This window comes from Mustela lutreola, chromosome 1 (genome assembly GCF_030435805.1).
Source record: "Mustela lutreola isolate mMusLut2 chromosome 1, mMusLut2.pri, whole genome shotgun sequence".
NCBI classification, from domain to species: Eukaryota; Metazoa; Chordata; class Mammalia; order Carnivora; family Mustelidae; genus Mustela; species Mustela lutreola.
The window spans coordinates 65,672,539-65,687,991 of NC_081290.1; the positions used below are offsets into that span (position 1 = coordinate 65,672,539).

The following is a 15,453-nucleotide window of genomic DNA, read 5'->3' on the forward strand; positions in this document are numbered from 1 at the left end:
CATAGCAGCAGTGTCCACAGTTGCCAAACTGTGGAAAGAGCCTAGATGGCCATCGACAGAGGAATGGATGAAGAAGATGTGGTGTATATATAAAATGGAATATTATGCGCCAGCGAAAGGATGAAATCTTGCCATTTGCAACGACATGGATGCAAGTAGAGGGTATTAAGCTAAATAAAATAAGTCAATCAGAGAAAGACAATTGTCATAGGATCTCACTCATAGGTGGAACTTAAGAAGCAAAACAGGATCATAGGGGAAGAGAGGGATAAATAGAACAAGGCAAAATCAGAGAGGAAGACAAACCCTAGGAGACTCTTAATCACTAGGAAACAAACTGAGGGCTGCTGGAGGGGAAGGGGGGTGAGGGATGGGCAGTAAAGAGGGCACTTGGCGTAATGAGCACTGGGTGTGATATTAGACTGATGAATTGCTGACCCCTACCCCTGAAACTAATTAAAAAAAAAAAAACTAATAAGAAGAGTGGAAGTGCCACATTGCGCTCTCTACAACAAAATATTCCAGAGTCAATGTGGACATTCGTTTATTAGGAATTTCTTGTGGTCACAAGGCTCTAAACATTTAATAAGTTATCTGGATTGGGTTATTTTTTTCCCCAAAGATTAGCAGAAAGCTATCAAAATAACACAGACGTTATACATGTTGGCAGGTCAGCTGAGTCACAAAGGAAAGCCTTCATGCATCAGCACAAAGGGCGGGAGTGACTGAGGGGAGCTCCCAGTGTCCGGTCAAGGGAGCCTGGACCAGGCAACCACTCCCTGGCTTAGGGCCGGGAGGCTGGGAGGTGAGGGCAGCCCGGCAGCCCCAGCCCCAGCCCAGGCGCCTTCTCAGGCAGGGCAGGTTTCAGAAGCGCAGCGGTGGAAGGTTGGAGTCTGGAGATGGAAGCTCCAGGGAGTCGGGGTCCCCCGGGGCCCGGTCTGCTCGGCCTGGTCAGCAGGGGCCCCCCTCAGCTCATGCCTCACTACTCCCTGCCCTTTCACCTGCCACCTGGGGGCCCAGGCGTCCCTGCAGAGAGGGATGCACCCTCAGCTTGGCTCATCCCCCACACTAGGGGAGGCAGGGGGCCTCTCCGGGGTCCCCCTGTCTCCTTGCCAGGGCAACGGGGCGGCACGTGCTTCTCCCTGTTCTGGACACCGGAGCAGTGCTCAGAGGAGATGTTAGCCCTGCAGACAACTGAAAGCCCAGAGGCTGGAGTGGCCTGGCTCTGGATCCTAGCATCACCTGTGCACTTGGCTGTGCACCCCGGGCAAGCTCCTGAACCTCTCTGGGCCTCTGCAGCTTCCTTTGGAACCCAGCCCACTTCCAAAGTAAAGATAGCTGCACAGAAAAGCATCCTTTGAGCCCCGAGTTACGTAGGGCCCCATCAAGGCTGTGGATGCACCCACGTTGCTCATCCCTGGAGGCCGAGGCCGTGGCCAGACCTGAACTCCCCACACCAGCAGGAGAGTGTAAACCTTTGGTGTTGTCTTGTATCACAGTGCATGCCCAGCAGGGGTACCCCGACTCGGGAAGAACAGCCCACTGGGGCACTGCTAGGCATCTTTTTCTGTGAAAAGATAGCCATGGAGCACCAGGAGGGCCCAAGGGTACCCGGACTTTGGTGTCTAGCTGTTTTCCTGATCTTTGCAAGTATATGCTGGCGTACCCTGGATGAAAATGTGCCCAGGCACGTAGTGGCCTGCTGAGACCCCGTGAGTCAGCATTGCAGACCCAGGGAGAGTCGATACAGATGCTTTCCCAGCTCGCCTGTCCCTGCTGGTCACCCCCGTTCCTGGTCAGCCTGCAGCTGCCCAAAGCTCGTCAGGTCATAGTCAAAACCCCGACCTCTGCCCACTCAAAATCGAAACTCCAGATTCATTAGTAATCTAAAAAATTGTCATCGGGGCAGTCATGACATTCTATCTTCCCTGTTGAATTAGCCATCATTGATACAGGGGTGCAGAGCAGCTGTGGGTAACCCCGAGTGTCGGTCCCCCCCACTTCCCTGTGGTCATTTACTAGAAATGCTCAGGAGCGCGGGCAGCAGTGGGGAGACACTTTCTGGAACACTGGCGCTGACTCTAAAGAACACGGAAACCACTCCTACCCTCTGGCCATCAACCTCCTTTTGGGGACTTAGCCCCAGGAAATGATCAGGAACCCCCAAAGAGTTGTTGCTGCTACATTACACATGCTGGCACACCCTGGTACACTGGGTTCAGAGTCCAGCAGCCTGGGTGTGAGCAACTTGATGTTGAAGCCCTGTCAGGATGTGATCGTGGGCACAGAAGTAGGGCTATGACATGACGTCCAGGTAGAGAGACTCACAGAGGAGAGGACGGGGGAGGCTGCACACTGAACCTGACAGGGATCCCCTTGGGTGGCCCCGGAGGGATGTGACTCACTATCCCCTACACCTCTCTGTGCTGGGGGATAGAAGAGGGAGCAGCTGGAGGTGGCCCCCATGGCCTGATCAGAATGAGCCAACCCCAGGGCTCATGGCCACGGCCAGCCAGGGCTTGCCCGATCCCTGCCCCCCGGGACCCTCCATTTGTACCAACAGTCCCCTGTTGCCAGTCTCATCCTGCCACGTGATCCATGAATCCTTGAGCACCCTGCGTGGGTCTGACTGTGTGGAAGGAACGAGCCCTGGGCAGGCGGACGGCGCCCATGTATCTGAAGCTTTCCTTCTGCTTTGGAAGCCCTTGGCTGGTTTCTCATAAATACCCTGGGAAGGCCCCAAAGGGAGAAAATGCAGGTAGTTTTGCAACATGTTTGGCACATTTCTATTCTGTTTTGCAGCCTGAGAATAGAGCTGACTGGATTTCCACTCCCAGCCAAAATCACACGTCCTCGCAGGGTGGACATGATGGGCTCTGGCCCCCAGGTCCTTCCCTGCACGCCTACTGCGTGTCCACACGACACCCCCAAAGCGATCTCTGGAAACAAAGGTGGACCAGAGCCCTCCTCTGTCCATTGTCCCCGGGTGTCAGAGCCCGGGGTCTCACAAGAACCCCCCTCCCCATTGCTCATTCTGCGTCCATCAGGATGCTCCTTCTGTCTGCAAGGCTCTTCCCAAATATCCCTCAAGTCTTCAGTCAGTTCACCTCCTCCGTGAGACCCACCCTGATTACCCAGTTGAAAATAGCAACTCCTCCCTCATTCCCATGCCTGCCTTTCCTGAGCCCCTCTTCCACATTCCTTGTAGGGCACCTAAACAGAATGTATCTATCCTATCCAGTGTTTTATGGTCTGTCCCCCGCACTAGGACATGATCTCCACAAGGACAAACATAGCCGTTTTGCTCATGAATGCCTCTCAAGCACCCATAACACGGCGTGCATACAGTAGGTGCCCAAGAGATCATTGCTACATGAATCCCAAGGTTAGGAAACGTGTCTGAGACCCACATGAGCAGCGGTGACAGGGGTGAGATTTGTACCCAGATCTCCAGGCATCAAAGCCCAAGGCTGGAGCAACCATGAAGGAAAGTATAATTACACAACCATTTCATGGATTTTCCCAGGTAACCTGGGCCCACCCAGTAAGTGCCAAGGTGGCAAGAACCCATTACACTGGGGCCTCTGGTGAGAAGCTGTGCTAAACATGTTTACCCGGCAACATGCCCACCTGGGGACAGATGGGACTGGTCTCGGGGAGTCGCCGTCCTCCTTTCTGGTCCTCTGTGCCGATGTGGGTGGGCCCGGGCCCCAGTTCTAACCAATGAATCCTATTTGAAGACTTTGGGGAACCTTGGGGAAAGGGTTCTCCCTGGTTAAAGGGAGAATCATGTGAGGAGAGAGCCCTTTGCCTGTGCACATCCCCCTCCTCCAACCCCTTCTCCTGTTGGATGCTACCCTGGGAGGATGTGATGCTTGGAGCTACAGCAGTCACTCTGAGACCATGAGGAGAGGCACTGCTGCCATGCACAGGATGGGGGAGAGGGAGAGGGGATGGTGAGGGTGGGGAAGCAGAAAAAGAATCTGGTCTTTAAGGACCTTGTTGAGCTGTTAAATTCACCAACTCTCAGGGGTTAAAGGGGCCACTTCCAGACTTCAGGTTAAGACAATCAATATCCATGTTGCTTAAGACACTGTGAGTTGGGTATTCATTTTGATTCATCCAAAAGTAGCCTCAGTGATTCCTAGGCTTTGCATTTTCATGAAAACCTGGATAAAAGACCAGTCCGAGACTGTGGGATTGTCATGCTTCAACAAACATGGCTTTTCCCAGCTAGCAGGTAATCTAGAAACGTCATTCCTCAGCCAGTGAATCGGGGGTAGCTCTGATCCCCATGGCCATGGGCACAGCTGGCAGGCATGGGGTGAGGCTGTACAACCTGCCTTGGAATGGGGCCTGCATGCCCACAGGTCCTGCCGCCAAAGCCACTACCACAGGAACCACGGGGCGGGGCAGCCGCTGTCACGGGGCCAGTCCAGGAGCTGCTGGTCCCGCCCGCCACCTACCATGAGGGAGAGGGCCCAGCTATTCCCGCATCTGCTCAGGAGCTAAAGGTTGGAGGACAAAGTGATCTGGCCCAGTTGACGCTGCGGGAGGAGGGGAGGGCTCCTGGGGCAGTCCCCACCTCCCCTCAAACCTTGTGGGTCAAACCAGGACTCGATTCTGGAGTCTCATGCCTTCTCTTGCATTCCTAAGGTCTGCGCTTACAGACAATCCTTTTAAACACGGTGGCTGCTTCCCCTGTGCCTTTTGAAATAACCTTTTAAAAAGAGCATTTTAATGGATTTTGCTTTCCAGACACAGCAAATTTGTCTTGTGGAGAGTAGAGAAAATTAAACCAGACAAATCCCATAATAGTCTGGGAAGCTCTGATGAAAAGGGAGAGATGCTTCAGGCAGGGAGAGGGCACTGACCATGGCAGAGGATGGAGCACTGAACATGGGGGGGATCTCAATGACCAGGATGGGAGGAAGGGCACTGGCCATGGTGGGGGGAGGGGCACTGACCACGGTGGGGTGGGGCACTGACCACAACGGGGGAGGTGTGTGTAGGGCACTGGCCATGGGGGTGTGGGGCACTGATCAGGGTAGAGGGGAACAGAGCACGGTGGGGGGGCAGCCTCAAGGGCAAAGGCATTGTTTTGGACAATAAGGACATTAAGTGGGACACTTAAGGACACTAAAAGTGCTAGTCTCACACCCTCACTTGGAGCTGCTCCATCCTTTCCCAGAAAACAGGCACCTCCAGGTGCGCCCCTCTGAAGGGCAGGGGCAGGGTCGCCCTCAGACTGAGGGTCCCAGGGCACTCCCATTCTCCTCCAGAGGTCGTGCCACCCCAGAGGTTGCTGGCTGGGGGGCACCGGGGACACTCAGTTCTCCCCTGGGTCAGTGGCCCTCACAGACCCCCATGTCTCCCATGGCACTCTGCCCCTCTCCAATGGCAGGGGACTTCAGGGCCATTTCTGGGGTGCCCCCCCTCATAGCAGAAGAGCCCGGCCAGTGGTTCTCAAGTTTTCTTTCCAAACAATAGGACTCAACACGCAGTCTTCGCAGAGGGCCTGAAGCCATGGGGTGGCGATGGGGCAGAGCTTCTCTGGGGCAGGGGGCTCACCCGTGGCCTCGCACCCCCACACCCAGGAGATGGTTCCACAGAAGTCTCCAAGGGACTTAGCTGGGGCGGGCCACACCCAGGCCTGGCATCCAGTCGGGGACAGGCTCTCCCATCTCCAGGCCCCAGCTGCCCCCTCAGCTAGCTGTTGCACATTGCTCCTAGGGCCGCTGGCACAGGAAGGAAGAGGCTGGGCCCCTAGTGTCGCCCCTCCCTGCAACAGCACTCTGTGGTCAGACCCATCTGCCCCTGCCACCTGGACTGGCATGGAACCCTCCGATCACCGGAGTCCTCCTTACTCCAAGTTAGATCCCAAACACCACCTCCTCTGCGAAGCCCTCTCTGGAAGCTTCCAGATCTTTCCCTGACCCCGCCCCCAGCAAGGAAAAAGAGCAGAGTCCCGAGAAGCTCACCTTTGCACACGAAGCACTCGATGTGGAAATACTTGTTCTGCACCCGCAGCACCTCCCCCTTGCACACATTCCCGCAGGTGTTACACAAGATCGAGGTGCTCGGCGGCTTCTCCAGGGGGCTGTGAGCGGCCTGCGGCTCCGACACTGCACGGAAGGAACAAGGAACCACGTTAACGGTGGGACACACATCAGGCATAGGGGAGCAAAGCAGCAGGAGCGTGAGGCCGTGGAGGGGGGCACCCCCCAGTTCAAGCCCCACAGGGGGTCAGAAGATAGACGCATCTTCTTTCCCAGGGGACCAAAGGGAACTGGATAATGTGAGAGGCCATCTGGTCAACCCCCAGTGTGTGTGTGTGTGGGGGGGCGCCTCCATCAGGTGGCAGCCCCACCTGATGGGCCATCTGCCCCTGTCCAGGTCAGCACACATGCAGTGGCGGGGAGGTCACACCCCCTCCCAATGGGCAGCCTAGTCTCTTGCCGCCTTGACCTGGTAGGACCCCAACTGGCAGGGCCTCAGAAGCAAAGCCCCCAATGTGAGCTTGGCAGCCCTCCTGCAGCCAAGAGACCCGGCGCCCTCTCTTTTGTGAGCACAATAACCACAGTCCTCCTTTGAGCTTCCTTCAGATTCCCTCTGCGTCCTGGGGCCATTGACTGCAATTTTGCTGCTGTCCTCCTCAAAGCCAGCTATGGCCTGAGATGCTTATGGAAGCGCTGGAGACCCACTGAGGACCAGGTCAGGGTGGATGGTTAAAGGGCCCAGCCGTGGGGCTCTTGGGAGCATCCACATGCTCCTCAGCCATATCCTCCCAAAGTACCTACAGGACCCTGTGACCCACAGCAGGTGTACCCCCTTGAGAAGCTCCAGCTGGGCAGTGGAGATGCACCATGTGGCAGAGCTGTGGTGAGGGGAGGCCCAGGGGACCGGCAGAGTTGTTTGAAGCACAAGGAGAAGCTGGCTGGATGCTGGACTTGGAGGCCAGCACGGCGGTTTGCTGGGTAAAGAGCACGGCGCATGCAGGGACCTAAACAGGATGGATCCTTGGACCAACCCGAGAAAGTCAAACCTGGTGCTCCCTTCACCAGCCACATGGGATGCCCCCTTCCAGCCTATCCAGGCCCCCAGCCCTCATCAGGCTCCCCTGAGAGCCCTCTTTCCTCCTCTGGGAACTCACCCCCCACACATACACCGCCTGTCTCTGGGTCTCTGCCAAGTGCGGGTGGCCGACCCCTGGCTCCAGCCAGCACTGAGTAGACCACTTGGCTTTTCTCGTGGGTGGGTGTCTTTACTCATCTCCCCATCTTCTAACACCACCCACCTTTTGTTCTGGGGGCCCTGCATGAGGCTGAGACAAGGACAGGCTGCAGGTGTGTATCAGGGTTGGCAGGTGGCAGGAAGGAGTGAGGGCACCCGAGGCAGGAGGTCTGCAGGTGCAGGTGAGCTGTGCACCTGGCTGCAGTGGAAACCCCAGGTGGGCGCGGGGGTGTGGGTTGACCAAGGAAGCACCGGCCACGGTTGGAAGGTTAAGCTATTTGCACATGCGTACCCATTTACACAACGGTCTAACGCTAGCTTTGAGCAAGCAGCAGACCTCAAGTTCTCCTCATCCCTGTCCGAGGAGGACACTTGTCTACCCGATATCCCACCTGTCCCCCACGCCCAGCACCCTGCATCCCAGCAGCCCCCAATCTGCTAGAGCTGGGCTCCTCTCGGCTGTGGTCCCTGCCCGGGGTGCAGAGTTGGAGAGCAGGCGGCACAAAGGGGAGGGGCTGGGTCACGCTGGGGATAGCGAGCTGTCCAAGGAGGAGGCTGTGAACACCCCAAGGACAGCAGAGTGCCTGCTGTCTGGAGACAAGAAGTAGGTGCAAGAAAAGAGGTGAGCTGCATGAAAAGTAATTTGGCGTCTCCCTGGGCTCTCCAGACCCAGAATCAATGCCTGTCTCTGGTTTCCAGAAGAGTCACACTGGAGGGTGCAAAGCTGGGGAAGGGGGAGGGGGAGGGGGCTTCGTCTGCCCTCCTATGGCTTCAGTGACATTCTCCATTCTAGCTTAAATGCCAACCACAGGCTTGTCCTTCGCTTCTTTTTCCTGTAGAAAAGGTGCAGAAATGGCCTTATCTATTACTTAACAAAATTGGTGGAAGGTGGCATTTCCTTGGGCTTGAATTTACAACTCCCCGGCAGAATGAGCCACTGGAATCCAGGTTTAGAACCTGTGAACTGCCCGGGGCCTGCCAGGCTCCAAGTCACCCCATCCACCTCCTAGGCTCCGTGGAGATTGTGGGGGGTGGGGCGTGGGGGTGGGACACGGATCCTCCACATTGTTATCTTCTCATCTGTCCGGCAGACAGAGAACAATAGCCTATCATCTGTCCACGAGCAGACAAACAAGTTTTTATACTACTAGAATCTGGCTCAAGTCCAATACGAGCCGAAGGTCACCCAGCCACCCTGGGGGTCACTCTGAGCCCCGGGGGAGCACTGGCTGCAGGGGCAGATGGCTCAAGTGCAGCCCAGCTTCCCCTGCTGCGTGGTGTCACCTGGAATGTCCAGCCTTCCTTGCGTCTGTCCATCCATGCGTCTGCCCTCTGCTCACATCACCTGCCCTGAGGGGGGGGGGTCGTGTTTGCCAGGAAGATGGGCTCAATACACAATAGCTATTGTCATTCACAAAGACACACAGCCTGACACTACCAGTTTCCTGGTAACTCGAGGTCGATCTGGTCTAGGTTGGGGGAGCTGCTTTAAGATAGGCTTTGTTGGGGGGATCCAACTCTTGCCCACCTGGGGCATCCTAAAAGCCTCCCAGGGTGTCTGGGCGTGAGAGCTGTGGTGCTGCCCTCTGGTGGTGGGAGGCAGACACTGCGCTGTGGGGATGGGTGGCAGGTACCATTCTGCCCCAAGGAGTCCCATCTGGGCATCCTGTACATGTGTGGCGGGAGCATCTAACTTCCCAAGGTGACTCATTCCTCGAACCTCTGCAGAGGCCCAGTTGAAAGAAATTCCCATATGTGGACTCGGATGGGGTGTGTCTCTGCGGAGAGCTGTTGCCCCTGCTGCGGAGGGAGCTGAGGCCCGGAGAGGAGGCCCAGGACCTGCAGGGGGCAACACCCAGGGTTCTCTCCAGGGGGCCCCAAGACAGGGATGGGCTGTTCTGGCCCGCCCTGGTGTCTGGTGTGTGGGTCTTACATAAAAAAGGAGCATAATCAAGAAACCAGATATCAAGCCACCAAATGACACGGGGGACAGCCAGATGCATATTACTGAGGGAAACGAGCCAGTCTGCAGAGGCCGTGGGCTGTGTGAGTCCATCTACAGGACATTCTGGAAAAGGCAGAACCACGGAAATGGGAAAAACAATCAGTGGTTGCCAGGGCTTGGGGGGAGGGAGGGGCGCGCAGATGGGGTGTGGGGGTGTTTAGGGTAGAGAAGCCACTGGGGTGGGACACGGTGATGTCATCCCACCCTTGTGGGAACCCACAGCAGGTTCAACCGTCACTGTGGGCCGAAAAGCACTCTAAGGACGAAAGTCTGGGAAAAATGTTAAAAGAAAGAGAAGCGGAGGGAGAGCTACCACACACCGCCAAAGGCACAGGCTCATTTGGCTACGGTTGCAAGATGGGCTCCAACCTCTAGCTTCATGGGTCCCCAGCTGGGATAATAACCCAGCACATAAACTCAGGTGGTAAGAACTGATCGCACGGGACTGAGACTATTTGATCGCCGCATGATAAGGAAACCCTGGTCCTGGGGAGCCTTGCAGGGAACGGGAATTATTCCCGGGATCATCAACCTGACCGAGGACTGGTCCCACGGTCCCCATGACACCCTAGTGGCCTTCCAGGCTGTGACCCTGCTCTCTCCCCAGGAGATAAGAGCCGCGTGCTGCTGGGCCTGGGATGGGAGCCAGCAGGGCCGGGTGTGGGCTTGCATCCACATCCGGGGGCAGCTGTGCGACCTTGGACCAAACCCCAAGAAGCCTCAGGTTTCACATCGATGAGCTGCTGCCTGGTCTCATGAGGCATTTTGTGAGCCTCCATTAAAGGAGAAAAAGCACCCGGTGCAATGCCTGACAGGTGACATCAACCACCGCTGCTGGCCTGGTTGTCCCCAGGCCCTCCAATCTCAGGGGCCCCCTACCCTTGGGGATGGGGAGGGGAGGGGGCTGTCAGGAAGGAGACCAGGAGTCCACCAGGGGCACGGGGTGTGCCTTTGCTTACACGGCCACCTGTCAGGAGATCGTCCTAGATTTGCCTCCATGCTTTGGCTATCTCGTGATGCAGCAGGGTAGGCAATGGGGAGGGGGACACTGTCCTGATCCCAGCAACGCCCCTCCCTCACCTTGGGCAGATCACATGCCCTCTGGAGCCTTTTTCCTCCTCCAGGAAACAGGGACAAGTATTCCCAAATGTGGGACCCTCACACGGATCGGACCCGACGACACGTGCGGAGCCCGTGACCCAGCTGAGCACCTGTCGTGTGTGGGGATGCAGGAGGCAGTGACAGTGATGGGGCCACAGATAGTGCCATTAGTGACCTACAGCAGGTGGGGCTCCTAACTTCGGCGTCTGCACCCAGCGCTTCACCCAGCAGTGTCCAGCGCTGACACCGTGAGCGTGCCCGACCCAGAGCAGAGCCAGGCCTCGCCGGCCCTTGGCTTGGGGATCAGGGTCGGTGGCTGACCCCCACCAGCATGCCGGCTAACATCAGCACCAAGCTCTGCTCCCTCGCCCATGTGGCTGGCAGGCGGGGCTCCTGGACACTGGGCAAGTGGGCTTTTTACCCTGATGAGCTGGGAACACTCCTCTGGCCTCTTCACCCACCAAAGCCTCCCATTCTCCTCTTCCCTCTCTCAGCTCAGCCCTGAGTGGGGCCACTTCCCACTTTGTTCACCAACCTGACGTCGCTCTAGACGCCACAGCCGGATGCCCCATGTCTGTTCCTGTCATCAAAGCTGGAGACCCACGCCATGATGATGCCCTTGGAATGCATGCCCGGAGTGGTCTCCCTTCTCCCATGAGATCCTCCCCAGGGCAGATGCCGCTGTGGCCCTGGCCTCCTCCGGCCTTGGAGCATCTGGCCTGAGCCTTCCCGGTGCCCTGAGCCCCTGGAGACCACCACGAGTCAAAGCACTTCATTGTGAAGTCAGAAGTGCAAGGCGCTCAGCCAAAGGGCGCTCAACTCCAGGAACTCAAACAACAAAGCTGTTCTTGCTGTTACTGTCTGCTGACTCCGTGGTTCACCCACCCGACACGTGCCTGAGGGGGAGTACCTGGGGACCTAATAGGTGCCCGGATTCCATAGGAACCAAACAGGCCCAGCCCCAGCCCCCTATCTGCAGGAAGGGTCTGTCACCCCCATTTTATAGGGGACGACCCTCAGACTTAGAGACGCCTCTCTCGTTCCAGCAACACATCTCTCGCTTCCCAGACCGCAAGGCACATGTCGTTGGTGACCTTCAGGGACATTTCCAACTCCAAAGGTCCAGGCCATGCTGGAGCCCAAGCCAGTGAGCCCGATGAGGCCCAACATCCCCATTCCTGCTCATCTCTTCGTCCAGAGTTTGGTCTGCAGGTCATGAACTGCAGGACTGCCTGAGGGGGCCCTGTGTGCTTGGGGTCTGACTGGTCCCCACACCCCATCAGCTGTGACGGCTTTGCTGCACTCCTCACTCTTCTGAGTGCATCACGCAAACCACTGGCTGGGGCTCCAGACGGCGCTGCTCTAATACTGAATAGGCCATATGGTCCTGAGACTCCAGTACGCCCAGAGTGGGTCCTAGGCACACAGCTCCCGCCCTCCCCCAGGCCTTCACTTCTGAAGAGACAATGAGCAGAGAGCCACAGACAGAAGCCCAGCAGGGAGATGAACCTGTGTGCAATCAGAGAGGACTTCTGGGAGGAGGTGACATGAGGTGGGAAGGTGCATTCTAGGTCTTCAGTGAGTACCCATCCTCATGCTCATCTCCACTACAGTATGACCATGCTGGGTAGCCCTTGTCTCTTGGTCTGTGGCTGCCTTCCCTGGCCTGGAAGCCCCTCTAAAGTCAGGGATCAGGAGGGGACGGCTCTCACACCACGTGGCCAGAAGCATCCTTGTGTCTGGTGCGTGTCCTCCAGCATGGGTGCTTCTTTGGGCTGGTTTTCCCAGTGTGGAGTAGAGGGCCCACTCATGCCTGAACTCGGAGTGTCTGCCTGACATCAGGGCTTGTTCTTCTGCAGGCTGTGTCTCAGGTCGGGAATGGGTCCCCACTCTGTCCCGCAGCCCTCCCCTGGGCTGTGTGTTGGAAAATCACACCAACTCACACAAGAGCACTCCCTTCCCTAACCTACTTATGAGCCAACTGCTAATTATAATCACGAAGCAGGAACTGTCCTCTGGAGCAGCCATCCCGGCCATGGCCGTGGCCGTCGGCAACCTGGGCCCAGCAAGCAAGCTCTCCCTCAGCCAGAGAAAAGACCCTCTGCCTATTCATGTACGTCATTCATCCAGGATGTCCATGGGCTCCCACTCCCTGCTGAGCCTGGGGCTGGCACAGGGTCCAGGCAAAGCAGAGGAGTCCCTGCTCCCTGGGGGACAGAAAGCCTCCCTGATGGAAGCCCGTTGCCACGGATGCCTGAACTCCCAGCACCCACCCCACACCTGCTTCCACAGTTACACCATCAAACTGCAGGGACCCTACCGGGATGCCACATCCATGTGAAGCTGTCCCCCCGCCCCACCCCGGAAATGACCTGGCCCTCTTCTGCTTCCCCATGGATATGGTCTTTGGTTTCTCCTGTGGAGCTGAGTGGGCTCATCCGAGCCCCTGACCTGCCCCAGGGCGAGACTGCGGTCAGCTGTCCGCGATCTGCTCTGCTCAGCCAGAGTTCTAAGCAGTGGACATAGGCTCGAGCACACGTTTGCAGACAGAACTGATTATGTGAAAATGCTTCGTATTCCCAAACTGACCAACTCCTGCCTGCATCTCGCGGCTTCTCCATCAGCCCCGGACCAGGACGTCTGGGGAGGCCGACGCACCAGGGGTTCTCCGAGCCCTGCTCAGGGCCGGCCCAGGGCACAGCAGTGAACATCTCTGGGTGGGTGAGCTGCCCTCCTCTCCTGTTCACCCCCCTGCACTGAACGTCTTTCTGACGTCCTCTCCTCTGAAGGGGTATAGGCTCCACGCCTGTCCGGCTTGCCCTTGGAGGCCCAGCACCCAGCCCAGCGCCTAGCACCTGGCAGGTGCTCCAGAAATGGGACGAATCAACACGTATCGCACTGAGCATGTGCCGTCTCCCCCTGCACACAGCTTGCCTCAGCCTCTGGCGATGAGACCGGCACTCCTTCTAGAGATTGTGGCACGCTCATCCCTCCCCAGCTGGCTTCCAAGCAGCCCCTGGAGGCAAGCGTCCATCCCCCAGGCTCTCCTCCACTGTGGCTTTAACATGCCTCCCGCTCAGCGGCGGGGACCGAAACCCCTCCCCAGGAACACAGGTGGACCCTGGAACTGCCTTGGCCAATAACGTGAGGGGGGCGACACCGGGTGGCTTCCAACCTAGACCAGAATGCCATAAACTGCCCTGCCTTTAAGGACGCTTGTTCTTGGAGCCCAGCGGCCATGCAGAGAGAAAGCCCAACCACCCCAAACACTGAGTGACCACACGCAGGGGGCACAGGGATCTGTTCTCCAGAGGCTCCTGTTGTCCCCAGCTCTCTGGTCACCCCAGCCTCTAGGTCTTCCCAGATGAAACCAGAGAAAGCATGGATAGGACCAGAAAACATTCCTGCCATGTCTTTCTGAATTTCTGACCCCAGGATCCCCTCCCCAAGTCCGGACATGGTGTCCCCCCCACTTCTGCACACAACCTGCCTGAGGCTCACCGGGACCTTCCCAGAGACAGGAAAGTCACTCCCTCCACAACCTAAGTCCCAGAGGAGGTGCTGGCTGCTTGGATCCAGGAAAGGAAATGCGCTGAGTCTGGCCTGACCTTACCTGGAGTCTTCACGAACCCCTTATGTTAGATACTCTTGTACCCATTCGGCAGGAGCTAGAAACCAAGCTCAGAGAGGCACGCTAATCAGCCCAAAGCCACACAGCCAGGAGAGGCAGAGTCAAGATTCAACCCCAGGTCTGTTCTCCTGCCCTGGTTCCAAAGTCCCAGGTGTCTGAGTAGATCTCCATTTGGACCCACTGGGAAAGTGTCCCCTTGAGCCCAGCGAGCTCACTGCAAGGGGGCGGCTAGGACAATGGGGCCCCCAGGATGAGCTCTCCCAGCTGGCACAAGGGCAGGATCAGGGAGGTGGCCTGGAGCACAGGCACCATTTGCTCAGGTCCCTGCCCTGCTCAAGCATGTTCTGTGGCTCCCCAAGCTACCAGAACCCAGCTCAGCCCCCAGAGGGCCCCCCATGCCTCCAAGCTCAGTGCCCAGCTGGTTCCCTGACTTACCTCCCACCACTCCCTGCCCCAGGCTCTTTCCCAGAGTTGCCGCTGATGGCCTACAGCTCTGGCCCTGGCTCCCAGCATTGCCTCTGCCAGGAGTGCTGCCCCCCGTTCCCCTCCACCTGGGAAAACTGAGCTTTAGGGCCCACGTCCAGGGCCTCCTCTGGACCCACAGCACGCTCACAGGGAGCCCCGCGTGCTAGCCCCATGTCCCCCTGGGCTACCAACTGCCAACTACCAATTCATGTCACCTCTCCCAAACGGCCGGTGACCCTCTGACCTCCTCAGGTGGAGACCCCACTAGAGGCTCCTGTCTATTCTCCAGGATCCCCTAAACGTCAGTGTGGGGCTGGGGGAACAAAGGACCTGGGTCACCTCAGAGCACCTGGGTCACGCTTGCCGTCCCAGCGCAATTGGCCTGCAAGGGGCCTCAGTGTGGGTGTGAGCCCTGGGTCACCCTACCTCACGTGGGGCCCCTGCTCCCCCAGGACTGATGGGGGGGGAAGTTGGGGGGCTTCACAGAGCCACACCCCACTAGACCTGGGGAGGCCGAGATTGGTTTCCGCCTGGGTGATAACGGCTTGGCCTCTGGATGCCAGCGGACCGAGCCCAGACCCCGGGGCCCCACGGGCTAGCTGTCAGGTCCCTGGGCCCTGAGACAGCAGTGCATTCTGACACAGACGATCTCAGCCACTCCCAGGCCATCAGGGAGCCCCATGCAGGCGGGGAAGAGCCTTGAGCTTGATGGGGAGAGGCCTAAAAGGGAAAACCCGCCCAGCCGGCCGAGTCTCCCTTCCTCCACACGGAGTGTGCGAGCCATCAAAAGGGGGGCCTGGGAGGCCACGGAAAGAGCCCCTCTGTGACAGCTGAACTGTGTCCCCCCAGAGTCACAGGTCAGCCCCCAGTTCTAGCACTTCAGACTACAACCTGATTTGGTCCTCACGTCTGTCCTTACACACAGGGGACGTTAGGACACACAGAAACGCACCAGGGACCCTCTGCGGATTCAGGGAGAGGCCCACTGTCTGCGGGCCAAGGGCAGAGCCTCCCTCAC

The 15,453-nt window shown here is 57.8% G+C and overlaps 1 protein-coding gene across 2 annotated transcripts in view; it reads right to left on the reverse strand.

The window, feature by feature from the left end:
• The window catches only part of ABLIM2 (actin binding LIM protein family member 2), a 133,141-nt gene that overhangs the window by 93,143 nt on the left and 24,545 nt on the right, over positions 1 to 15,453 (reverse strand). For both annotated transcript variants that reach the window (XM_059166089.1, XM_059166081.1), the window contains exon 2: positions 5,982 to 6,125. In XM_059166089.1, coding sequence (XP_059022072.1) covers positions 5,982 to 6,125 — 144 coding nt within the window. The remainder of the gene's footprint in view (positions 1 to 5,981; positions 6,126 to 15,453) is intronic.